The sequence below is a fragment of the Schistocerca serialis genome, chromosome 6 (genome assembly GCF_023864345.2).
Source record: "Schistocerca serialis cubense isolate TAMUIC-IGC-003099 chromosome 6, iqSchSeri2.2, whole genome shotgun sequence".
Taxonomy (NCBI): domain Eukaryota; kingdom Metazoa; phylum Arthropoda; class Insecta; order Orthoptera; family Acrididae; genus Schistocerca; species Schistocerca serialis.
In genome coordinates, this window is record NC_064643.1 from 171,657,141 (window position 1) to 171,684,691 (window position 27,551).

Genomic DNA, 27,551 nt, shown 5'->3' on the forward strand with positions numbered 1-27,551 from the left:
TCTTTTGTGGAACATGATGTGTAAATGAGTGACTCCCCCCGACCTCTTTGTATGACTGTTACTCATAACTATACTGTAGTATCAGTTACCGATGATTACATAGTTCTATTTGTTTTGTCTTCTCTCTTATCATTTGAAAACTCTCTTATAGTGTAAAAGGTTGATTCAGTCTTGCAATGAAAGAAAAGTTTTATATCAGTTCTAAAATTCAGGGAAAAATAAAGTCAACATCACTGTCACTGTACCAAGGCTTTTTTTTCCTTATAAATATTTGTACATCATGTGAGTACAAAAGTAAAAAAGAAAAAGAAAAGGAAAAAGAAACAGGAATAAAAGTCTCATTATTAAGTACACACATACATTTTTAATCAAATGCAATTTGCATCAAACATTGAAACACTTTTTAATGTGGCAGTTTATCTGACAGGCTTAACTGACAGAGAAATCAGTTCTGTACCAGATCTGGGAGATTAATGGAGCATTCAAAGATAATTTTCTTAAAATTATTTTATTACAACACCTACACATGGAACTTCTGAGTCTTTTTCAATACTGATACACTAAAAATATCTTAAGTGTCAAGCCTTCTGGAAAAACAAGATGATTACTTCCATTGCAGGTTACATAAAAATACAGCACAACAAATTTCAAACAAAGTGAAATTTTGGTTATAAATGCAAAATAACTGGCACATTCTTGTCACTATAATGAAATACAATTTCTGTCATGTGATACAGTTCTCATAATTACTGTTTCTGCTGCCAGTTTTATTGATATAATATTTGGCATACATTGAGGGATAAAATTAATTGTTACTAGCGAAATCAGAAGTTCATGAATTGCGTTTTCTCAATTATTAACTCCTGTCCTTTTCACCATATGATTAAGTTGAACAACAGCACTGTCAGCCAATGTGTGGCATATTATTGTGCTGTACCCAGCAAGCTGTAATACTGAGGTATGACGGATGGTTAAAAGTCTCTAACCTTTTACCATAATGTTTTTGTAACAAATTCTGTAGGCATATACAAAATTAAGTAGAAATGAAGTCTGTCCCTGTACTGACAGAAAGGCAAGATCATGGCCTATGAGGAAAACTAAAAAGAGGCTGGAATACAATGGCATGGTACACCTCTTTGAATCCAAGTCTGCAAATTCTAAGCAGTCATTCAGATCAATTGAGTACAGTGATTTAAAGACATTACTTTAAATGAACCTCTTCACTATTGTAAGATATTGTCATGAACACCATTCAACACAGTCATATTTTATCTCCTAGATTCCACTTTTGGTGAAGTGTAATAAAAATAATAATGGCAATATAAATTGTCACATATTTCATTAGCATCCAAAATTAACAAAATTGAGTATATATTCTATGCAAAGCTGTTGAGGCCATAAAGAGAAGTAGCAAAGAAACCAGCATAATACATTACAGCATATCAACACATACAATCAAACACTCCAGTGAGCTAAGTAATTCGTTTCCCAGACCTCAAAGAGACCTTCTAGTTTGCACTGATGTGTTCTGCAATAAAGAAGAGTGTATTATGTCTGGGAGTTTTAATAGAATGTGTGAAAATACTCGAGCATAAAACCAGCAAATTCTGGTTACAGTTGTCTGTAAAACGGAGAACTCAGAATTGTAGATGAAACCTGATTTAACAGATTGTAAAATGATTAATGGAATATTTATAACAAGTGTCACTCTAGGTTTGCCTTTTACTGTACCTATGATCCTTTGAAATCATTTGGCCTAAATAACTTGCAACAGACTTCAAACAAGAATTGTGTAATTATCGTGCTTTTGCAGGTTTGATTTTGTCAACCAAAACAATGGTGTTTTTGTCTTCCTGTGGCTATTTTCAAAAATAGTATTTGATTAGGATGGTTTATAAGCTGCTTGGGGATTGGAACTCACTCCACCTTACGTGAGAGATCACAGCTTCTTCAATGGTGGTATCTCATTCAGTTTTTACTGTCACGTATGTCCTGGACTTAAGATGTGAATGGCAATATTTTGTAATAAGTCAACAAAGATGATAACTGTGTGAAAAAAAAAAATACATTCCTCTTCCACATTAAGGGAAAACTGTTTTTCAGAATTCAGTCTGAATTAAAACTTTAAGATTACTACGATACATGAAGGTTGGCCGATACTTATCTTCAGGAAGTGAAACTCCAAATATTTTCGATAGAAACGAAACTAGAAAAGAACTACACCTAGCTTTAGGTACTTTTATACTCTGGAAACAAGCATATTTTTCCTAAGTTGTTTCTGTTAGCAAGTACTTGAATTTTCAATTCATAAATGTAAGTATTGGCCAGACAATCTGTGTCACTGCCACTTTACAGTTTTCACGTTTTAATTATCCTTTTGATACACTTTATGGAATTGTTTCGGTCACCCAAAATTGCTTTAAACACAATAACGATGTCAAACCTGTGTGCATAATTACTGCACACTTGGAAAAAGTTTTTTGCAGAAGTGTACTGTATAAAGCCTTTGTAGAGTCTACACATATTAGTCACACACATTAAAAAAACTGTTGTAAGACAATATGCTTCTCGAACAAGAAATAAAAGTTCAAATTTTGAAAGAAATAGCAGATGGAGTTAGTAAATGACACCGGTGTATTAAGCAGAAAGATTGTCCAAAATGTATTTTTAAGAAGAGATATAAAACTGATTTGCAGAAAAAACACAGGGTTGCACTAACAATAAGTACTGTAAAGATGAGGTGTACTTGATTTACATATGATGCAGCATTATTAGCTGTAGCTGAGACGATAATGAATAGGTTCCCAGAATGAGATTTTCACTCTGCAGCAGAATATGCGCCGTTATGAAACTTCCTGGCAGATCAAAACTGTATGCCCAACTGAGTCTCGAACTCAGGACCTTTGCCTTTCGGGGGCAAGTGCTCAAGTTTCATGAATAGGTTGGTGAGAAAGTATGGTAAGCATCTAATCATAACAATGATAAGATCATAATGACAACCTTTAACAAGTTTTGACAGTGACAGAATATATATGGATTTAACAGTTTACTCTGGTGGCAAAGAAGCTGAAAAAAATTGATAAATAAATAGTCTCTTGGCAAAAATAAGGAATGACGGAAAGCTCCAAGGATGTGATGACACATCTGGCTACTGGCTGGCTGGCAGTGCCCTCATTTGGAAATTTCCCAGAAACAGATATTACTGGCCCGGGGACAGATATTACTGAATGTGAGAGGGAAAAAGCTCGTAATTTCAAATACTATATTGGTTTGCTGCAAAGCCTGAACATCAATACTCTTAAAAAGTATTTCACTCCCCGGCAAGAATGTTCTTCAGTATGTCCCATTCTTTGTTCACAATCATGCAAGCTATTTCACCAGGGATCTGCCAGATATCTTCCAATCAGGCATCATCGAAGCCATGTACGAGATGTTAGTGACGTGGGTAGCTGATGTCGGTCTACAATGCATCACCTGATGATGTCTGGCAGTTACTCGGATGAAATATCATGTGTGATAGCAAATAATAACCGGCTGTAATCCCAGAGCATCAGCGAGTATTCAGTGCATCAGAAAAAAGTTCAAGATACATGAATGTTCCTCTCTGCAAGAACAATCATGCCATACGTGAAGGAACTTAACAGCTGTTCTGCTAAAACTAGTTTCCTACACAGCTCATTTCTGTCTGAGTTGTTCTCCAAAAGCAAACAGAAAAGTCATGTGTGTTTGTGTGTAGACAAATTTTCATTTTTTCTGAAGACTTGAGTGAGTGAACATATATATGAAAATTAATAATGCCACTGACTGTCAATTTCATTCTATCTACACACAAAAAAAAAAACTGCCCTCCACCTGCCCATCGCCTTTCCCTGCTCCCACTTTAGTACTACACTTCTATGTTGTCAGTGCACCTACACAGTGCTTTCCTCTTCTCTACTTCTCTATTCTCCTCTCTGCCCTGCCTTTCCCTCTCCACAGCACGGCCTCATGATGTTGCACTCAGCAGCCAATCCTGTCCCCACAATCTCCCAACAAATTCTCACCCCTATCCTGCTATCTCTCCCTCTCCCAACCCCACATCTCTTCCTTACCCCCACTACCGACCCCAGTTAGATTTCTGCTCCCTTCAGGTGCAGTCGTAACCTGGCATTAACACTCAGAGGCAGTGGTAGTGTGTGAGTTGTTGTGTGAATGTGTGAGAGTTTTCTATTTCTGAAAAAGTACCTTGCACAGGAGCTGAAATATTTTTAGCATTGCTTTCATTCAGCACCTCCCCCATGTGGTGAAAAGCAAACTATTTTCCTCATATTACTGTTATCACATCCTGGACTTTCCGTTGTTTAAAACAAAATGAATAGGTTTCCACAAAGTCCTAGAGAAACATAATTCTTCAACTCTCACGTGAACAGCTTTGGAAGTAATGGACCATTTATCATACCGGTACCTTTTAGTCATAATCTACACACTTCAGTTACCAGAAAAAACATCTCACGGGTATTGTAAGCTTTAGTTATCACCAAGAATCATTGTGCAGCTTCTTCTGATGGTATAGTTATGATTTTACATACATCCTGCAAGTTCTTTTGCCTGTTTCTCTCAATGGAAACAGAAGTAAACAACTAAACTCATTGTGCCAAATGAAATCTTTCCCATTGTCACAACATGCTTCACTAATACCATTAATGCAAGTAATCATCTTATTTGTCTTTTAGCATTCACACACGTGTCCAACAGAACACAATGTGCTAACACTTAGTGATTAAGAATTAATCTACAGTTGTTTTCACTCAAGTGAAATTGAACAGAACTTAAAATTGCTGATATGCACTTTCATAATTTACATCACATGGAATGAAATCCTCCCCTCCTCTCTCTCTCTCTCTCTCTCTCTCTCTCTCTCACACACACTCACTCACTCACAGACACACACACATATATATGCACACTACTTCTCAACTTACTGAAACACGTTTCTAGGCACTGAATGACCTTTTTCTAAAGGTACAACAACACCTGCAAAAAAGAGAATGTTCAATAACTTAACAGAGCTGAGATGTAGTGAGCTGTTTTATGCAGTACGTAACACATAATTCACTAGACATTGCCCAGAAGTTCTTTACGTATTTACATTACAATGGAATAACACCTGAATCAGTATACAACACGACCAGTGTTGAACAGCCTATATTAAAATACACTACAAAGACACTGAAAAGATATCATGTTCTAGAGATAGGAACTGATCACTGGAAATGATAGAGCAATAAAAATTACAAAAAATTTACATTAGTAATGTAGTTCCATATTAGGAATAAATACTATTAACAAACAAACTGAAAATTTTTATGAACTAACATAAATACTGACAGTAACACTGGCTAAAATCAGACCTGGGGGACACTGATATAGATCCACCAGACCAGCCTTTAATAACTCTTCACTCCTTTTCGGAAACACGTAATGTGTACACTACCATGGTGTTCACACATCCTATAACCATTATCACTTAATAGAATACGATAACTCACAAACACACAGGACTACACTTCTGCAGTGAAAAGGCCACCTCACTGGATCAAACAGGAATGAAGAGTGAATTTTATTATGTAAGACATCACCAATATCAGTGTATATGTCACTTCCATAACAGTCACTTATTTGTCAGTTGCTTCTGGAAGCCACACACGGACTGACATCTTTGGTTCTAACTGCAAAAGATATCATGAAAAAAATCATGTCAGTCTGTCACAAGCTGAGCAAAGGTTTGTTTGTCATACGCACCACTTGCAATTCACTCATTACATTAACCTAAACCTATTCTTATTTTTACACTCAGTCCAGTGTGACAGCAGTCATATTTTTTACTAACATCTACTTATGTTAAAATGCTCACAGCCAGTTTAGAAGCACTGCCTTTGATGATGTGTCTAGAAATGGGCAGTTTTCCAGACTTTGTGCAGTACATAAAATACACTGGGAACAATTCTCCTATCAGTCTCTATTGCAGTAATTGGTTATAATCACAGATTAGATGCCATCCGTGGGAACAGGTAATCACTCATCCAAGAGTCAAAACCTGCAGCTTCGTGTTAAATTCACAGTTCAAATTTCAATTCCTGTGCAACCAGGTTACACAAAGGCACAACCTATAATTTTATAATTCAATTTTTGTATCACCTGGCATAATTCACAATGTTTTTAGTATGTCTGTGTGGAAAACTACTTGTGGCAAAGTATGTACCTAAAATAGGCTTTCATCAAAGTTCAATTCCCAACAGACCACTAAGAGAAGCTACTACTGTCCTCCTCGGTCAACACTGCGTGGTGCGAGTCGTAGGAGATGATACGATCCAGCCGTTGACGCCGTTACCGCCATTTCCGTTGGCGTGGAAGTCTTCGCGTAGTGGGGTGGCCGGATCATCTTCAGCCTTCTCCACATCCATGCGGTGCTGTCTTAGTTCACAACCCTCAGGACTGTGGTAGAATGACACCTTTGCAAATGATTCTGAGACATCAGGGAGCAGCATGTATACGAGATCTACAAATGCAGGACGTTCATTTGGACTGTACTCCCAACACAGTCGCATAAGTTCATAAAGTTTGTCAGGGCAGTTTTCAGGGCGTTCCATCACCCCTCCGTCAATAACGTAACGTAAAACTTGATCATTTGAAAGTCCCTGGAAATGAGAAATACATTTTTAGAATATAACTCTTTAAAGTACACCTTAACTTAATTGAAATATTGGAGCTGTAGGACTAGAGAAAACTTGGTCATTCGAGATGAAGCATACATTGAGATTAGTGAAGGAAATTCCTTTAAAAATGGAATCATCCCAGCATTTCTCTTAAGTGATTTAGGGAAACTGAGGAAAACTAAAACCAGATGGCCAGATCAGGATGTCTTAACCACAGTAGTACCTCGCTCAGTTTTTGGAATTGAGTAATATGAATCTCATAGTTTAAAACTCATCTGTCAATATTGAGAAGTCCAATACCATGAAAATACACAATAAAACTGAAAGGCATATCAAAGACTGGCATTTAAATCTTAATTGTCTACAAAAAATGGATAACCTTGAAGCCAACATGAGTAAAGAAAAGGAAGAGACATGTATTTCACTCCACAGAGAGAATTAAGATATGTGCAAGTTATGATATTAGTTATAATTCAAAATGGAAGCCAGTAATTTGCAACCCATCTGCCTTTAACACACTTAAGAAGGAACAGACAGAAATATGATGTTCCTGTACACTTAATGTGGTTACAAAGAAAACTGAATGAAGAATCACAGAATATCTTGTTAGTGTTAAAAGGAAATCCTCTATGAACATCTAATACCAGTACAATAAAAGAATGGCTAAATAGAATGTTTATTTTCTGCCAAGAGGACACTCAGGGATTTTGATGTTGAGTTTCAGATTATTTCTCACAGTATGCTACCCAATACACAATGGTGACCCAAAACATGATGTTGAATTCCCACAACAAGACTCCTGGCATGTGCCTTGGTAAGACAACTATATAAACTGAAGAGAGACGAATGGTAGGCTGAAAATGCCTTTTCATTAATAAACGCCTACCTTGTAATCTGTAATTTGTGTGGCATTCCACCTTTCCTAGAACCGTACATTTCCTTCCTTTCAAATGAATAATACTATTTAGCAAAACTTCTCAGAATGATAAAAAAATATTAAAGCAGTACATGTGGCTAATGTAGTGGTCTTCAGTCCTGAGACTGGTTTGATACATGTGGCTAATACAACTTGTAAAACATGAAAAAAGAACTTTATTTGGGCCTCATGAATGGTTGCAATTAAGATAACATAAGGTCTGCTGTACAGAGAAAACACAATTACGAATTGTAGTATGAAATATATAGACAGCACAGAGGGGTGTACGGGACCCTTGCATGCAACCTATGGCAGCACAGTAAAGTCTGGAAAGCATAGAGCATCTGGGTTAAAGCACTGCAGACTCATGGCCAATCTGAGTTGTGTTTATTCAGCTGGAGTGTGCAGGGAAGAAGTTGATTAAATGTCAAGTAGCTTTGTGAAAGTTGCTGAAGAAGAGCAATACTACGTCACCTAATGACTCAGCTGCCTGCTCAGCACAGCCATGTGGATTTCACTCCTTGTGCAACGGCCATGAACCTGCAGTGTGTGCAGGCTTTCTTTATTCCCCCTACGCCTCCCACTGCACTGTGGGGTAGCAAACTGGCACGTTTTCTTAGATGCACGGAAGGGCAACACAGCTGTGAGGTCACACGAGGTGAGCACTCACCCGCATGAAAGTGAGTGAGGGAACTGCCCACAGAGCGAGGTCAAATTTCCCAAAAGCATTCACTCAGCCTGTTCACACAGATGTACTGTTCTGGATTGGATGGTAGTTCAGAATTTAAAGTGAATAGAGAAGAAACTTGAACTAATGACAAAGAAATGCACCTTCAGATTTACAGCAACCATCACCTGAAGACTGAATATATCATATATTGTGTTATTCAATTTGGACTGCCATGATGAAATGAAAAATTTATGCGCAGTATACAAGAAATGTGACATCCTTATTGATTAATAATTTCAAATGACAAGAAGGGGTTAATAGCAACAACAACAACAACAAAAGATAATATGAAGGAAATAATTGTAATAATAATGAAGGGGTAGATGATTCAACGGAATTTAAAAAACATAAGTAGATCTTGTGAAGCAGTATAAGTGTCCAGTTGTATGGAAGAGGTAACATACAGCCTACAAGTGAAAACATAATGGAGATACTTTGAAAATGAACAGTCAGATTGGTGAAACTGTTCAGCTTGCTTACCTGGTAGGGTTGGGAAGCAAGTGTGGCCATTTCCCACAGTACTACACCGTAGCTCCAGACATCAGAACTACTGGTAAAAACACCATCTTTCAAGCTTTCTGGTGCCATCCACCGTACTGGTAGAAGTCCTTTGGATCCTGTAATAGATACATGTTTCTTATTCTTTTCCTTTTCTTAACAAACAAAGTTCATGTAAGCACAGTTTCATAAAAGGTACTTATTGCCCTTTTTTCTGTAACTACAGGCTGTAGTGTTCAATGATGACTTCCTTAGTGATATATGGTTTCTAGTAATTACATAGAATTCAGTACTATTATAAATGATTAGAAAAAATAGATTGGAAAAAATGGTCTCGATTACAAAAGTCAGATGCCATTTCTAACCTCTAATCCCTGCTTAAAGCCTGAGGCCCTTCCCAGAACCTCTCCCCTGAATCCATTTCCCTCCCCACTCCTATACACGCTGCCCACCCACCTTTGTGGATTATCACAAATCTAACAATCCTGGACATCCCAGTGAGACTGGTTATTGTGCCCCCACTGAAGGAATGTCAGCCCTCATTGACCAACACCTCCAACCAATTGCCTGTAATCTAGCCTCCCACATCAAAGATACCAGCCACTTCCTTCACCGATTCCCCATCAACTCCACCCCTTCACTTCCTGGATCCCTACTCATCACTGTGGATGTCACCTTCCTATTCAGCAACATCCCCCATGCCCATGGCCTTACCGCTATTGAATACATTTCCCAACATGCTTCGGGCCCCAAACCTCATTCCTCGTACACTTTACTAACTTTATCCTAACTCCCAACTACAACTCATTTGAAAGGAAGGTATACAAACAAATCCGCATCACGGCCGTGGGTACCCACATGGCACCCTCCTATGTAAACCTGTTTAGGGGCCATCTAGAGGAGACCTTCCTAGCCTTCCAAAATTCCAAACCCCTTGTAGCGTGGTTCAGGTTCACTGACAATATCTTCATGATCAGAACTCAGAGCCAAGACATCCTATCTTCATTCTTCTCAGTTTTAACACCTGCTCTCCACTTCACCTGGTCTTCCTCAATCCAGCATGTCATCTCCTTGGATGTTGACCTCCTCTCTGATGGTTCCACCCACATTTGTGTCCACATTAAACCCACCAACAACCAGGACTGCCAAACTGAGGCCAAGAGCAAAGTAGACTACACTGTGGAACAACATGCAGCTGAACATAACATGCTTGATTTCAATGACTGCTTCACTACCCGAGCCATCTGGATCCTTCCTTTCACCACTAGCTTCTTTGACTGCACAAATGAGAGTTATCCTTATGACACATTCTCCCCTCCCAAAATTATATCGGCCTGAACCAACAGTAACATAATCTTCCCACACCCTCCACCCAACATTATCCACCCCCTCTGTCCTATCAGCTCCTCTCCTCTCCATTCTTGTCTCGCACCATCTCTGTGTGTTGTCCTCTGCCAGTGTGTCTGCCCATCTTTTCCATTCTTCTCCTTTTTCACTCCCTGTTCCCCCATTCCAATAACCAACTCCCTGCCCCTCAGCCTCCTGATGCCATGCCTGTTGGCAGTCTACTTCCTATACGCTTAACCAGACAGCACTCTTCTCTCCCTCCACCCACGCAGTGCTATATTCCCTTTTCCCGCCTCCTCCAGATTGCTGTTTCCAATCTACAGGACAGCTGCATTCCAGTCTGAGCTGCTGGATATGGCAGTCATGTGTGCATGAGGTGTGCTTGCTTTTGTGTGTGTGTTTCCTCTTCTGATGAAGGCTTGGGCTGAAAGCTAACTTGTGTATGTCTTTTAGTCATCCCAGTCTGCAACTTTCTCTTTATGGGAAGCAACAATCTATCTTTTCCTTATATTATAGACAATCATTTCTAATTTAGAATAGTATTTACAATTCCAGGAGTTGCAGTATGTCTCATTGTGCTGCCATAATGTTAAGCCAATAAGCATTAACAATACTGCCTGTTGTTTCAGTAATCCGGTATTTGGCTGCAGAATTTTATGCATCCCTCTGTCGACAGAATAGGAACTGGAATGTATTCTTCCCTCCTAGTCCCAGGTTCAGCTTACTGTATTGCTTGTCCACACTTCAATTTCTTTCAACGAACATTCACAACAATAATGTCACTGTCTATTATGTCCTTCATTGTTACCTTTAATCAGTATACCCATATAACTGCTTTCCTCTTGCATGCATCCACCATGTCACATCCTTCACAAATATACCACAGAACACACACTTTAAAGTGAAGGAATCGGCATGTGTACTTCCAAATCTACACACTGCAGTACCACTGGGAAGTGCATGGTGTCTGGTACTTGAAAATGTACCACTTACTAGGACATATACCTGTTCCATTGGAGTATGCAGTAAAGATTACCTAAATGCCTCTGTGAAAGATACAGTTCGTCAAATCTTGTGAAACATGAAGCATTGCCAGTACTTGGATGGGTACACCACACACTGGTGGCTGCTTTCCCTTTGCCTTTACATCAAAGAGGAGGAGGGGTGGTTGCATAAAGTACCTGATCACCAGACTTTGCACCGATGACCTGGATTAAATTCCAGACCTCTCCACAGTGTCTCATGAACTGAGGGTATGTGACACATCATCATCATCATCATCATCATCATCATCATGATCCAACACAATCATGACACCACACACACACACACACACACACACACACACACACTACAGTCACCTAAACTTATCACAGACACTCAAACGCACAACTCTCATACTTTGTGGAAGAAAGGTGCCAGTGTTTGTGAAGGATAGGAAATACCTCTCCATACATCTCCATGAGGCTCTTTGTGAAACAAAGGTGCCAGTGTTTGTGAAGGATAGGAAATACCTCTCCATACCTCTCCATGAGACTCTCCTGTAGGCCAAACAAATATGACCATTCATGTTGCCCTTCTCTGTGTATGTTCAATGTCCTCTGCACTCTTTAGTTCAGGTCACACACACACACACACACCTGAGCAATACTCTGGGATGAGCTAGACAATTGTTTTGTCAGCAATCTCCTTTGTAGTCTGACTGCAGTTTCCCAGCATCCTACCAATGAACCAAAGTCTGCAACCTGCATTACCTACAACACAGCTTATGTCATAATTCTATACTGTATCGCTACAAGTTGTATCACTCAAGTATTTGTGTGAGTTCATTGATTACAGTTGCTGTTGTAATCAATGATACTGACAATTTAAAGCAAGTTGCCAGAATTTGCAATGTTTTGAAACTTTTACAAGATCTGCCTGAATATTTCTACAGCGTTTTTTAGACAATGCTTTGATTATAGATAGTTGCATCTTCAGCAAAAGTCATGTTACTATTAACCCTTTTGCTGCTATGGACATGCGTACATGTCCTGCAATGCCAATCCCCATGTGCTGTGGATGTGTATTCACATGCCACTTGGGTTTTTCTACGGTGCTACTGACGTGTGTATGCATCTTGAGCTGCCGATCTTTCACTGCTGCAGATGTGTTTCCTCCATATCTCAGTGAATAAAAAGGTTTCGAGTATGACAGTAAGACTACGTTTTTATAGTTTCTAACACATAATTCAAGAAAACCTAACAATTTAATTTCACAGAATGGGCATATGATTACTCAAACTGAACAGCTCAATTTTCTAGGTGTTCAGATAGACAGTAAATTGTCGTGGAAAGCCCACGTTCAGGATCTTGTTCAAAGGCTTGTTGCCATTTTTACTATTTGAACAGTTTCTGAAGTAAGTGATCGTTCAACACGAAAATTAGTCTACTTTGCTTATTTTCATTCGCTTATGTCATATGGTTTTATATTTTGGGGTAACTCTTCCCATTCTAAAAGAATATTTTGGTTCAGAAATGGGCTGTTCGGGCAATAAGTGATGTTAAGTTTGCGAACCTCTTGTCGACCACTGTTCACTAGCCTGGGTATTTTGACATTGGCCTCTCAATATATATATTCTTTAGTGTCATTTCTTGTTAACAATATCAGCTTATTCCCAAGAATAAGCAGCTTTCACTCAGTTAATACTTGGCAGAAATCCAACCTCCACTTGGCTCGGACTTCCTTAACTCTTGTGCAGAAAGGTGTGCAGTATACTGCCGCAACCATTTTCAATAAGCTACCACAAGAATTCAAAAATATTAGCAGTAATCCATGCACTTTCATATCGAAACTGAAGAGTTTCTTCAATGGTCACTCCTTCTATTCTGTTGAGTAGTTCCTGGAAAAATTAAAGCTCATTCTTATGTTATATTGTTGACTGTGTTTACTGAAACTTATGGCTTGACATGATTGTGCTTTTGTTAATGTGTGTCAGTATGGTACTGAGTCAAATACTTTTCAGAAGTCAAGAAATACTGCACTTAGGTGACTGCCTTGATGACAGCTTTCAGTAAGTCATGTGGTAAAAGTGCAAGTTAGGACTCACATGACGGATGCTTTCATAATCTGTGCTGGCTGACATGGAGGAGTTCATTCCATTTGAGATACCTTATTACATTTTACACTACTCTGCAGCACTAAGGATCTTATGGGGGAACAGAGTGAGCTGAGTTTCACAATATCTCTGTTTGCCAAATCCATGTTGGTTTTTATAGGGGAGATTTTTGTTCTCTGAAAGCATCATAATATGCGAGCACAGAACACGTTCCGTAATTCTACATCAGATTTACACCGATGATATAGGCCTATAATTATGTGTGTATGTCTTACGGCCCTTCATGAAAATGGGAATGACCTGCATTTTTTTTCCAGTCACTAGCTACTCTTCATTGCTACTGCAGTCTATGATAAACTGCTGCTAGAAGGGAGCAAGTTCTTTTGCATAATCTTTGTAGAATCTTAGAGATATCTCTTCTGGTCCTGATGCTTTTCCAGCACAAAGCAATTGTAATTGCTTTTCTATTCTGTGATCGGTTATTTCAATATCTGCCATTTTGATAGTTATACAATGATTGAAATGAGGGACGATGATGAGGGACCATGTTATGATCTTCTGCAGTTACGTGTATCTGTCCTACAACTCTTCCTGAAAAAGGGAATGATCTGTTCGTTTTTAACTGTCTCTTTGGAAGACGTAATTCAGTATTTCAGTGATGCTACAAATAGTCAGTTTTGCCTGCACCCCACGTGCACTGAATCAGTGAATCTGAAAGAAACTGAGAATGGGCTCCATTCAAATACAATGTCTGGATTAATCAAACCTATTCTCATGCACATAAATTTCATTCACCGCTGATAAGTATGCATCCAGATCTTTAGATATCACAACAGTTGTTAACAAATTTTTATGTTGACCTGTAACAGCCAAATTAAATTAATTGCTGCATGCTACAACCCCATGTGTCTAAGTGCTGTATTTTCCATTCTGGTAAATAATGGAGTCTTTTAAAGTGTCACGATAACAACTCACAAGATTATAAGATCCCCACAACTCTGAAACTGGTTGCACCGGGGTGGAAAAGGAAAAGCTCCTGTCAGTGGCCACCACCAGCTGATGAGTCTACAGTGGTTTGGAAGCTAGCTAATTGATTATTAAATAGTTAAAATAGTTTTGAAACATAAAGTGGCCAGTTGCAGTTCACACATAGTACTTCCACGTTTTCAATAATAACTGCAGTGTTTTGTGCCCAGAATGGAAAAGATATTTGAAAGTCAGTTTGAAAGTCAGATTGAAAATCAATTGTAGCAATACTTAAATAATGCATAATCAACACATCAAAAATAGATGTTACAGAATCCACAGGTGTTTGTGTTTAAGGCATTTGGAGACAATGGCCGGATGGACAGAAAAATAAATCAACAGAAGAATATAAAAGCAGTGGAGTGCTCCTGAAAACTAAATAGTGTTTTCAAAACAAACATTTTAATGTGTTTGAAACAGAAGGTGTACAGTCTGTGCGTACCACAAAAACTGAGTTGTGGCAATGAGGCACAGACTTTGAATGTGAAAATCATTCAAAAACTACGGGTTGCTGAATCATTAATGAGGTGGTATATGCTAGGTATGAGTACGAGAGACATCAAATCAGACTAATTGAATAGGTACAGATGAGAGTGGAAAACTTAATTATGAATGCAACTAAAATTAATTCAAGGTAGACTTGTCCTGCAATTTGATGGTAGCGGACAAAGGACGTTATTTGATGGATTTCTATAGATAAGATATAATAACACAATAGATGGTAAACAGATGGTACTAAAAAAATACAGGAGCAAACAAAAATATATACAGTTCTGAAGCATGTTTTACAGAGGATTATCCAGCAGTGGTTTTCATATGGATGATGATGAGTATAATGATGATGATCTACATCTGCATCTACACACATACTCCACAAGCCATGATACAGTGCATGGTGGAGGGGACCCTGTACCACAGTTGGTGATTTCCTTTCCTATCCTAATCACAAAAAGAGTGAGGGAAAGATGACTGACTGTATGCCTTCGTATAAACCCCAATTTCTCTCATATTTGTGGTCCTCATGCGAAATGTTGGTTGGCAGTAGTGGATTCATTCTGCAGTCAGTTTGAAAAGCTGACTGTTTAAATTTTCTCAACAGTGTTCCTTGAAAAGAAAGCCACTTTCATTCCAGGCATTCCTATCTGAGCTGCTGCAACATCTCTGTAATACTTGCATGTTACCCAAACACACTGGTGACAAATTTTGTAGCCCACTTCTGAACTGCTTCAATGTCTTCCTCTAATCTGAACCTGGTGCGGATCCCAAACACTTGAGCAGCACTCAAAAATGGGTTGCACTAGTGACCTGTATACGATCTCCTTTACAAATGATCCACACTTTCCTAAAATTCTCCCAGTAAACCAAGATCAACATTCACCTTCTCTAATAATATCCTTACACGCTCGTTCCATTTCATATCGCTCTGTAACGTTACACCTAGATATTTAAGCAACTTTACTGTGTAAAGCAGCACACTACTACATCATAGGTTTGTTTTTCCAACTCATCTGCATTTTTCTATATTTAGAGCTAGCTTCCATTCATCACATCAACTAGAAATTTTGTGTAAGTCATATTGTATCCTTTTACAGTCAATCAACAATGACACCTTTCCATGCGCCATAGCCTCATTAGCAAACAGCCGCAGACTGCTACCTGCCCTATCCTCCAGATTATTTACGTAAATAGAGGATAACAGCGGTTCTATTTCGCATCCATGGGGCACTCCTAACGATACCCATGTCTCTGACGTCGTCAAGAACAATGTACTGGGTTCTATTACTTAAAAAGTCTTGGAGCCACTAATATATCTGGAAACCTATTCTGTACACTCATACCTTTGTTAACAGTCTGCAGTCAGGCACCATATGTCAAAATGCTTTTCGAAAATCTAAGAATATGGAATCCGCATGTTGCCCTTCATCCATACTTCACAGGACATCATGTGAGAACAGAGCAAAATGAATTTTGTGCGAGCAATACTTCCCAAAACCTTGCTTATTCGTGGACAGAAGTTTTTCCCTCTCAAGGAAATTTATTATATTCAGACTGTGAATATGTTCAAGAACTATGCTGCAAATCAATGTAGGGATACTGGTTCATAATTTTTTTTTTTTTTTAATACAGGAGTCACCTGTGCTTTATTCCAGTCATTTGGGGGCTTGGGCTGAGTGAGAGATTCACGATAAATACAAGCTAAGTAATGGGCCAATGCCGTAGAGTACTCTTTGTAACACTGAACTAGGATTCCACAGGACCTGGTGACTTATCTGCTTGCAACTCCTTCTGTTGTTTCTCTACACCAGTGATGTTTATTACTATGTCCTCCATATGGGAGTCTGTGCAATGGTCAAATGATGGTATGTTTGCATGGTTTTTCTGTATGAACGATTCCTAAATGCAAAATTTAAAACTTCAGCTTTCCTTTTGCTATCTTCTACTGGCACACCAGACTGATCAACGAATGACTGGATAGGAGACTTAGCATTGCTTAGTGACATTACACAGGATCAGAATTTTCTTGGGTTCTTGGCAAGATCTTCTGCTATGATGATGATGATGATGATGATGATGATGATGATGGCAGAAACAAGGCAATCTGTGCTTATGTTCCTTTGTCACCAAAAGGAAATTTTAAATGAGAACTAGAACATACATTTTATATATATTGTCAAAAAAAATGACTAAATGTATACTTCCTTCTCATGATCCACTACACAAAAATGAATATGATACTACATAAGTGTGATCCAAAACTGCAGTATATTTATACTCTGAATACTACACATACCTTTTCGATAATAATCAGTCTCGTAGATGTCCCTTGTCATTCCAAAGTCACCAATTTTTACAGTGAGATCCTCTGCAACCATACAGTTACGGGCTGCGAGATCACGATGCACAAACTTCTTTGCTGAGAGATATGCCATACCATCAGCTATTTCTATTGCCATTTGTAATATGCGCTGAAAATGAAATGTTAAGAAAAACTAAATAATGCATTTCAACATATTTTATTTTAAACTAATACAAAATAAATTTTTAGCTGAACACAAAATTATTAGTACTGCCTTATAGTAATACAAATAGCCAGGGTGTCCAGGAGAAATGGTCAATATTTAAGGGTGTGACAGGAACAATCACTCGAAGCAAAAAATTCTAATAAACATGGGCACAAAAATGCGTAACTTCCTCATCTTCGCTATTGTAAAACACCTCTCTTCTATTGAACAAGAACTAATCCTCCTGGGACTGCCTGTACAGCCTTAAACATTTCAAGAATTCTCATCAAAATCCTAAATTTTTGTATAAAAATAATCTTTATTTAACCTGTACTAATTAGTAGCCACATCAAGATAGAAAACTGGCCATTTAATGTGAACTGTGAGGAGAGCTACAGGCTCTTTCAGCCTGGGGCACCAGTTATTGCAGGCCAGTGGACTACATCAGCTTCTAGCCCACTCATGATGGAAATATACTGGATCAAATGGCAAGAATTACACATGACCATTTTGGGATGTCCACGTTGAAATTGGTATCAGTTCCATGAGACAGTTATACCAACAATAGTTACCAAAGTGCAAAGTGCAACTAAAACAAGTACAGAGATCTATATGTTCATCAAACTGATAAAGAGGTGCAGTGCCATATCTCCAAGAGGAACTTAAACCACTGAGCTCTGGGCAGGAGCATGAAAAGGAGCTGTGGCTCAAATTTATAAGAATAGCTGACCAAACGCCGGGTACATACATTGATCAGCCAGAACATTGAGATCACCTGCTTACTAGCCAGTACATATAGCCACCTTTGGCACAGATAACAGTGATGGTGCGTCATGGCATGGAAGCAATGAAGCCTTGGTAGGTTGCTGGAGGGAGTTGGTATCACATCTGCACACACAAATCACCTAATTCCCACAAATTCCAGGGAGATGATGATAAGCTCTGATGCCACATTCAGTTACACCCCGCATGTGTTTGGCTGGGTTCAGATCTGGCGAGCTGGGGGCCAGCACATCAATTGGAACTTGCCATTGAGTTTTTGAACCACACCATCAGACTACTGGCCTTGTGACATGGTGCATTATCTAGCTGAAATATGCAACCCCCGTTGAGACACATATTCGTCAAGAAGGGGTGTTCACGGTCTACCACCAGTGTACGATACTCCTTGGCCGTTATGGTGCCTTGCATGAGTTCCACTGAACTCACAGGTGTCCACACGAATGTTCCCCAATCTCTGCCACTGCGCCAATGTACAGTGCCGACTGTCATGTGCCCATTTCAGTTGTAGTTACCAATGTCATGGTGTTAACATTGGCACAAGCATGGGTTGTATGCTGCAAAGGCACATTGTTAGGGGTGTTCAGTGCACTGTGTGTTCAAACACACTTGTGCTATGCCCAGCATTAAAGTCCGATGTTAGTTCCACCTCAGTTCGCCACCTGTCCTGTTTTACCAGTCTGTCCAGCTTATGACATCTGACACCCATAATGAAGAGTGACTGCCCAACCCCATGACATGTGGATGAGGTTCCATCTTGGTTTCACCATGTGTCATAGACACTCATCACAGCATTCCTCAAATATCCAACAAGTCATGTAATTTCTGAAATGCTCATACCGAGCCTCCGGGACATCACAATCTGCCCTTGGTCAAACTCAGATACATTGTGCACCTTCCCCATTCTCCACACAGACAGCACTCTCACTCATACTACATGCACAGGGGCATGTATCTGACTAACAGTCATTCCACGCCAGGTAAAGCTTGCTATTGCCTGGAAGGGTTTATATCAATAGTAGCTTGGTGGTCATAATGCTCTGGCTGATCAGTGCAAGTACCTAGCAGAACAGCTTGTCACAGAAAGGATTCTTCATCCTATAGTATCTCTGTAAAGAAACTTCTAGAGAAGCATCACCTTCTGTACAATGGGTATGAAAAACAGTATAGAGTTATGCATCCACTACATTTGGCTATCAAAAGGGATATTTATGAAGTCCTCAATGCCTTACATAGCAGAATCTTACCAAAAGATCTCTCACAAAATCCAAAGATATTCTGCCCTTACAGAAACGCAGTCACCTACAGCAAAGTTTATGTCCAGACACTCAGGGATAAGAGATAAAACGAAATTGAGGGTCGTCATGCAAAATCAGAAATGCTGAATTAGGTTTTGAAATGGTCTTTTAAAAAGAAAAGTTCATGAACATTGCTCACTTTCATTTTAGCTCCACTGCAAAGCTGAATGTTGTAGGTATTAATGTCAGTGGAGTTGTGAAACAGCTGAAATCACTGAACTTGAATGAGGCAATGAGGCCTGATTCTGCACAGACTTTTGAGCAGATTTAGCCCCTGTTTCAATGATGGTATACTGAAGGTACCCTGAACAAAAATCTGTGGCCAATAGTTGGAAGAAATTGCAGGTCACTCCCAACAACAAAAAGGGTACCACAAAACTACAATCCAACACTTTGATACCTATCTTTTGTAGAACCTTAGAACACATTCTGCAAATATATGTAATAAAGTATCTCAAAGAGAATGACCTCCTCCATGCCAACCAGCATGGATTCCAAAAACATCGATCATGTGAAACTCAACTCACATTTTTCTCACTTGATATCCTGAAAGCCATGGTTTAATGTAGTCAAGGAGATCCAGTATTTCTTGACTTCCAATAAGGGTCAAAGATTTGTTGGATAAATGGAAAAGTGTCACAGAGATGCTGAAAATCCTGAATTGGCAGACACTGAAAAACAGATGTGAACTATCCCTTGGAAGCTTATTTATAAAGTTTCAAGATGCAGCTTTAAGAGAGAAATCTACTGAAAAACCTACTTTATATCATTGTCATACAGATCACAAAGACAAGATTAATATAATTACAGTACACACAAAGGCATTTAAGTAATCATTCTTCCCACATTCCATATGTGAATGGAGTATGAAGAAGCCCTAGTAAGGAGTGCAATGAGAACTATCCTCTTCCATGCACTTCACAGCAGTTTGCAGAGAATGGATATAGGTGTGGATATTAATATGGATTGGACATTGATGGGATGGACGAAAAAATAACACTATAAACAATTCATTTAGTGACATATTCTCATATGTTAGAAAACCAAGCAGTTTATGTTGGTGTCACAGGTAAATTGAAAATGTATATTTTTTTTAGTAACTGAATGAGTAAAAATGTTCTCTCAAACAATGGAAAGTCCATGTTGGAATATCAACAATTGTGAAAAGGGTATGTTAAGTTGCAGAAAGGCACAATGGAAAGACTGTTACACACTGAGCTTTTGGCCAAAGACTTCTTCTGAAAAGAAAGGAAAACACACACACACAAGCAGGCACACCTTCACATACATAACCACAATCTCTGGCTGATCTAGCCAGTCTGGCTAGAGCAGCCAGAGACAGTGGTCATGCGCACATAAGATGTGCTTGCCTTTTTTTGTGTGTGTTTTCCTTTCTTTTCCGAAGAAAGCTCAGTGTGCAAGTCTTTCCGTTGTGCCTGACTACAATTAAGTGTGACATTTTTATGGGGAGTAAGAATCTATCCTTTTCATAATTATTAAACATATTTTGTGTATGATTTTAACTACATCCTTAGTGAACAACAAATTTTACATGATACTTGATAATGTCCTCAATAGACAGTCACTCTGAAGTACAGCTGATAACCTTCATTTCCAGTCATTTGTGACAGAAACAATTACATGACAGAATACAACAACTAAATTAATAGTTAGAAAAATTCACAACAAATGTCCACACAGAATCACACAACACAGTCAGTTTCATTACTAATTTTCTGGTATCACGTATTACTCTTCAATGCTATGCATATAAATTTACGTACAGCATTGCTTGCTGATATTTGAGTTATTATTGCCAATTTGAAACAACTGTTGCGATGATCATTCTGAAAAAATCTGGCTCTACCTTTAGAGTAGGTGGCTGCCGTGATGGGTCCATATTTACATCTGGTCTGTGAGAGCGCAGATACGTTTTCAGATCACCATTGGCCATGAGTTCCATGACAACTAAAACAGGTTGTCCTTTGGAGACTACACCCAACAATTGAACCACATGATGTGTGTTGAATGCCCTGCAAAAAATTTCCACTGCATTAAAAAAATTAATGGCACATGACAATTCCTTGTTAAGCATTTGATATGAAATGTAAATAAAAAACATTTTTGCTCAAAACTGACATCAGAAAAGACAGAACTAAGGTACAATAATGTTGTAGATCTCATGTGACAAGAAAAGGGGTTCTTAATAAGTTGAATAAAAAAGGGAGATTTGGGTTCAATATCTCATCAATTACGAAGTCAACAGAAGTGGAGCTCAAGCTCAGAACGGTGAAGAAGGAAACTGTTCAAAGTGTTTTCAAAACCACCATTACAGCATATGCTGTATGCAATTTTGGGGGAAAAATATAAATAATTGGACAGGATTTGAACTCTGCTTCTTTTATCAGATGAGTCATATATAAAAAAAAGATTGATCAGAGGACTTCAAATGAATACAAACTGAGAAAATGTTTAACTTCAATGATACTTCACAGAAAACATGGTCTGCATACGGTGAGCTCCAGTCTGTGAGCGGCATGTATAACACCCTTTCCACTGTGACAGGGTATAAAGTGGGGAGTCGTGTGAAGACTAACACTATGTGATCAAAAGTATCCGGACACCTGGCTGAAAATGACTTACAATTTCGTGCCGCCCTCCATCGGTAATGCTGAAATTCATTATGGTGTTGGCCCGCCCTTAGTCTTGATGACAACTTCCACTCTCGTAAGTGTATGTTCAGTCAGGTGCTGGAAGCCCTTTCTTCACGGACTGCTGCACTGAGAAGAGGTATCGATGTCGGTCGATGAGGCCTGTCACGAAGTTGGCATTTCAAAACATCCCTAAGGTGTTCTACAGCATTCAGGTCAGGACTATGTGCAGGCCAGTCCATTACAGGGATGTTACTGTCATGTAACCACTCCACCACAGGCTGTGCATTATGAACAGGTGCTCAATCCTGTTGAAAGATGCAATTGCCATCTCTGAATTGTTCTTCAACAGTGGGAAGCAAGAAGGCGCTTAAAACATCAATGTAGGCCTGTGTTGTGATAGTGCCACACAAAAGCAAAACAACAATGGGTGCAAGCCCCCTCCATGAGAAACACAACCACACCATAACACCACCACCTCCGAATTTTACAGCTGGCACTACACACCCTGGCAGATTACGTTAACTGGGCATTCACCATACCCACACCCTTCCATCGGATCGCCACATTGTGTACCATGATTCATCACTCCACACAACTTTTTACACTGTTCAATCATCCAATGTTTATGCTCCTTACACCGAGTGAGGTGTTGTTTGGCACTTACCAGCAGGATGCGTGGCTTATAAGCAGCCGTTCGACCATGAAATCCAAGTTTTCTCGTCTCCCACCTAACTGTCATAGTACTTGCAGTGGATCCTGATGCAGTTTGGAATACCTGTGTGATGGTCTGTACAGATGTCTGCCTATTACACATTATGACCCTCTTCAACTGTCAGCGGTCTCTGTCAGTCAACAGACAAAGTCGGCCTGTACACTTTTGTGCTGCACATGTCCCTTCACCTTTCAACTTCAACTTCACTATCACATCAGAAACAGTGGATCCAGGGATGTTTAGAAGTGTGGAAATCTCGAGTACAGATGTACGACACAAGTGGCACCCAACCACCTGCCCACTTTCAAAGTCCGTGAGTTCTGTGGAGCGCCCCACTCTGCTCTCTCATGATGTCTAATGACTACTGAGGTCACTGATATGGAGTAGCTGGCAGTAGGTGGTAGCACAATGCATCAATATGAAAAACGTATGTTTTTGGGTTTGTCCGTATACTTTTGAACACATAGTGTATGTAAATGAGAAAGTCAGTCTTGAGGGAAATGCCTCAAGAAATCTAAAATGGCATTATATTCCCTGTCACACTGCAGATCAATTACTTTACAGATCAGTGACTTGGGTACTGGAGCTTTTTCCCATTCATTGCCCCACAAATCCCGATTTATTTCCCAACATGACTGGTGCTTTTGCTGCAAACACAAAAACTAATAAATTCCATGACAAACCTATATTTTCAACACTTTCTTCAACACTGCTAAGAATGTCACATGCCAACTGCGTGCCTGAGCTTTCTGCACTTTCACAGAATGCTGTGGAGTATGCAGCAAACTATTTACAAAGGTTTCACACACTGGCTCTGAACATCGTCTGCCACAGCCCATGTGGGACACACGACTATTGCGTCTGATAAATTCACATGTGAAACTCTTCTGCCTGAAGAGTACATGAAAGTTCAGCTGCAACTGCCAAGTGTTCATTTATTAAATCACCCTACGTGAAAGGGCACAAGGGCATTGGCAAAAGTTGTGCAGTTTTATAGCTCATGTGAGCAGCACCATCAATTGATTTTTCTTTTTCCTCTTCTTTCTCCTCAGAGGACTTCCTTTCAAGTTTTATAACCTCTTCAAGTTTTCCATTTCGATATTCTTTGATGCATTTGTAAATTGAACTTCATGGAAGTAGTTAATGTCTTGTGATACACTAAACATTTTGTGAACTCATTTCTCATTTGTAGATTTCAGTTCCTCTTTAGGCAAAAACATCTGAATCTGATCTTTGAATTCTTCTATCGAGGGAGGCAACTAGTTTTAACTTTTGGTATTCTTTTATTGCAGACATCCCGAGGTCTTCTCATTGCCATATCTGTGGTTTCCATATAGGTGTTAACCTGTGGTTACTCTGATACAACTGATACTCTTTTAAATGTTTAGATCTGACAGAATATAGTCTACATCAGTACTGCCTATAGTGCACATAAAAATACACGATGGTATCCTAGTTTTCATAATAACAGCTCCTTCCTTGAGGAGAAGAGGATAGGTTGGGCGAAAGTTAAAGAGGATGAGGTCCTCAAAACAAGTGAATCCCTTTCATCCTGTGATTTGAGTGGCCAATATTCCATTGTTTGCAATCCAATATAGTCCATATTTTCTTCTGAGCCATTCAGAAAGTCTGCTTTTTCTTCTTTGGTGCATCCTGCTCACAAGTTACCTGGCTCATACAATATTTGTTCCCATTCCAATTCAATGGCAGCTTAATTATTTTGTTACTAACAAACTAGAATCCACAGCAAGAATCTAAATCTTTGTGGAGAACACACATCTAAATCTTTGTGGAGAACACAGCTCCATGTATTGACTCTTAAGGGTTTCCACGCAAGTAAAACATATACACTCCTGGAAATGGAAAAAAGAACACATTGACACCGGTGTGTCAGACCCACCATACTTGCTCCGGACACTGTGAGAGGGCTGTACAAGCAATGATCATGCACGGCACAGCGGACACACCAGGAACCGCGGTGTTGGCCGTCGAATGGCGCTAGCTGCGCAACATTTGTGCACCGCCGCCGTCAGTGTCAGCCAGTTTGCCGTGGCATACGGAGCTCCATCGCAGTCTTTAACACTGGTAGCATGCCGCGACAGCGTGGACGTGAACCGTATGTGCAGTTGACGGACTTTGAGCGAGGGCGTATAGTGGGCACGCGGGAGGCCGGGTGGACGTACCGCCGAATTGCTCAACACGTGGGGCGTGAGGTCTCCACAGTACATCGATGTTGTCGCCAGTGGTCGGCGGAAGGTGCACGTGCCCGTCGACCAGGGACCGGACCGCAGCGACGCACGGATGCACGCCAGGACCGTAGGATCCTACGCAGTGCCGTAGGGGACCGCACCGCCATTTCGCAGCAAATTAGGGACACTGTTGCTCCTGGGGTATCGGCGAGGACCATTCACAACCGTCTCCATGAAGCTGGGCTACGGTCCCGCACACCGTTAGGCCGTCTTCCGCTCACGCCCCAACATCGTGCAGCCCGCCTCCAGTGGTGTCGCGACAGGCGTGAACGGAGGGACGAATGGAGACGTGTCGTCTTCAGCGATGAGAGTCGCTTCTGCCTTGGTGCCAATAATGGTCGTATGCGTGTTTGGCACCGTGCAGGTGAGCGCCACAATCAGGACTGCATACGACCGAGGCACACAGGGCCAACACCCGGCATCATGGTGTGGGGAGCGATCTCCTACACTGGCCGTACACCACTGGTGATCGTCGAGGGGACACTGAATAGTGCACGGTACATCCAAACCGTCATCGAACCCATCGTTCTACCATTCCTAGACCGGCAAGGGAACTTGCTGTTCCAACAGGACAATGCACGTCCGCATGTATCCCGTGCCACCCAACGTGCTCTAGAAGGTGTAAGTCAACTACCCTGGCCAGCAAGATCTCCGGATCTGTCCCCCATTGAGCATGTTTGGGACTGGATGAAGCGTCGTCTCACGCGGTCTGCACATCCAGCACGAACGCTGGTCCAACTGAGGCGCCAGGTGGAAATGGCATGGCAAGCCGTTCCACAGGACTACATCCAGCATCTCTACGATCGTCTCCATGGGAGAATAGCAGCCTGCATTGCTGCGAAAGGTGGATATACACTGTACTAGTGCCGACATTGTGCATGCTCTGTTGCCTGTGTCTATGTGCCTGTGGTTCTGTCAGTGTGATCATGTGATGTATCTGACCCCAGGAATGTGTCAATAAAGTTTCCCCTTCCTGGGACAATGAATTCACGGTGTTCTTATTTCAATTTCCAGGAGTGTATTTAAGGCATATGATGTGTCATCAAAAAGTAATAGGAATTTTTGTTTTTCTTAAAGAATTTTTATGTATTCATCGACATCAACTTTGTCTCCTACAAAGAAACCCCCCTGAGATATATGCACGTGTGCCAGCACTTTTTCTGGAACTCATTTTTCATTATGGTGCTCAGCTCCTCAGCAATTCTGTTTTTATCTCATCAATGGGGGCAAAACAACAGCCTTTCACGGTTCTATTCAGCCTCGGGAATAAAAAGAAGTTGCAGGGGGACATGACCAGTGAATATGGTGGCTGACACAGCATAACAGTTTTGCTTTTTGCCAAGAAATCACACACAAGCAGTGAGGCATGAGCGGTAGCATTATTGTAATGCAATTTCAACGAGTGGTTTTACCACAATTCTGGTCATTTTCCAGACTGCTTCACACAAATGACAAGTAACTTGCAGGTAGTATTCCTTATTGATTGTACGTCCATAAGGTATGGACTCATGATGCACTACCCCAATGTAATTGAAGTAAACAGTGGAAAAACCTTCACCTGTGATCAAACTTGTCGAATTTTTTTTGGCCTTGGCTCTCCAGGCAATTTTCATACCCACGTTTCATCACCTGTTGTAACCTTCTTTAGACGTTCTGGATCACTGCCGACTTTGATTATCAGCAACCTCTCTGATAGTGATTCAGCAATTTCCCATAATCATGGCCGGCCGAAGTGGCTGTGCGGTTAAAGGCGCTGCAGTCTGGAACCGCAAGACCGCTACGGTCACAGGCTCGAATCCTGCCTCGGGCATGGATGTTTGTGATGTCCTTAGGTTAGTTAGGTTTAACTAGTTCTAAGTTCTAGGGGACTAATGACCTCAGCAGTTGAGTCCCATAGTGCTCAGAGCCATTTGAACCAACCATAATCATGTTCTTTACTTCTTCCACATCGTCATCAGTAATTGATGTAGGGTATCCCGGGTGGACGTCATATTCAGCGTCTTCTCGACCTTCTTTCAAACACTTACATCACTTGTAAATTCTTGCCCCAGTCATAGTAGATTCACCAAAGGCCACAGTCAACATTTTGAATGCAATGCTGTACTTTATTCCTTTTTCAAGCAAAATTTGATGCAAATTCTCTGATCCATCTTTCTCAAAAAATTCTTTGATGTGTCTTTCTCAAAAATAAAAATTCATTGAGCACTCGAAAACACTTATAACATTTTTGAGTGTCAGCAGTATACCAAATATTTGAAACAGCTGAAAATGCAAACATACATGAGGAACATGTGTAGCAACGAGATATAAAAATTTGAAAATTGGATGTATAAAGCCCGTGAATTAAAAAAAATACTGTTACTTTTTTATCACACCTCGTACATTCCTGATTACAGTTTTCTTACACTATGTCCCATTAACTTCTGTGGTAAAAAACTCTCTCTTTCCGCTAAGTCAGTTCTTCAATTTTATTTCTTAATCTGAGGATGTTTAAGCCACAATACTGCAGATGGGTCTGTTTTTGGTTCTAGGATCAGTTGTAGCTTC

General features: G+C 40.0%; 1 protein-coding gene across 1 annotated transcript in view; it reads right to left on the bottom strand.

Moving 5' to 3' along the window:
• Positions 1–294: 294 nt before the first annotated feature.
• LOC126484721 (insulin receptor-like) overlaps positions 295–27,551 on the bottom strand; it is an 83,986-nt gene continuing 56,729 nt past the window's right edge. Inside the window, exons 15-18 of the mRNA XM_050108317.1 lie at positions 21,257–21,422; positions 17,101–17,275; positions 8,822–8,958; positions 295–6,677 (exon numbers count right to left, since the gene is read on the bottom strand). Of these exons, the coding sequence (XP_049964274.1) occupies positions 6,312–6,677; positions 8,822–8,958; positions 17,101–17,275; positions 21,257–21,422 (844 nt within the window). The 3' untranslated portion in view covers positions 295–6,311. The remainder of the gene's footprint in view (positions 6,678–8,821; positions 8,959–17,100; positions 17,276–21,256; positions 21,423–27,551) is intronic.